At 50.3% G+C, this 676-nt stretch overlaps 1 protein-coding gene across 1 annotated transcript in view; it reads left to right on the top strand.

The window, feature by feature from the left end:
* The window catches only part of LOC112072997 (UPF0524 protein C3orf70 homolog B), an 8,161-nt gene extending 7,820 nt beyond the window's left edge, over positions 1-341 (top strand). Inside the window, exon 3 of the mRNA XM_070440009.1 lies at positions 10-341. Within this exon, the coding sequence (XP_070296110.1) occupies positions 10-341 (332 nt within the window). The remainder of the gene's footprint in view (positions 1-9) is intronic.
* The last annotated feature ends 335 nt before the right edge of the window (positions 342-676 follow it).

Raw genomic sequence — 676 nt, 5'->3', positions numbered from 1 at the left:
GCCCTGTAGACAAGCCCCACCACCCCAGCCCTGTAGACAAGCCCCACCACCCCAGCCCTGTAGACAAGCCCCACCACCCCAGCCCTGTAGACAAGCTGAAAGGCCCCAAGATGGACCACTGCTCCTCTCCATCCAGCTCCGAGGACTCTGGGATCAACGCGTTAGGTCTGCACTACCTGGAATCCTGTGAGTCAGAGTCAGAGGATCAGAATGAGGAGTTAAGCACCGATGGAGATGGGAAATCTAGCCTCTGTAGTCTCTGGGACCAGGATGAGACCTCTCTGCTGTCTCCCTCTAAGTCCATGGTGGAGATCATCGAGAAGATAGAGACCACTGTGTGACAGACAGAGACAGACACTTCACTGAGCACACCGGAGAGATACAACTATATTCTACTATATATATGGAGCATGCTCTCTGGGAGCATTTGAAAAACAGCTCCAGATTTCTTGAGTTGGATTTAAGGAACCGACAGTCCACCTAGTGGAGTTTACTTTGTTGTTGTCCGATATACAGTAGGTAACCCCACATGATAATGACCCTATGTGTTTTCTCAGAGACGGTCAAGGATCCCAGGTTTGGATGGTCTCTGGTTTTTCCACCCCACTCTATATCTCTCCAGTCCCCCTGCATGGTTTGTTAGATAGATGGAGCTGTCTACTGTAGCAAAGTTTTG

This window comes from Salvelinus sp. IW2-2015, unplaced genomic scaffold (genome assembly GCF_002910315.2).
Source record: "Salvelinus sp. IW2-2015 unplaced genomic scaffold, ASM291031v2 Un_scaffold2117, whole genome shotgun sequence".
In the NCBI taxonomy this organism is placed as follows: Eukaryota; Metazoa; Chordata; class Actinopteri; order Salmoniformes; family Salmonidae; genus Salvelinus; species Salvelinus sp. IW2-2015.
Note: the sequence above shows the minus strand (reverse complement) of the source record. Positions and strands in the feature narration are given on the sequence as shown.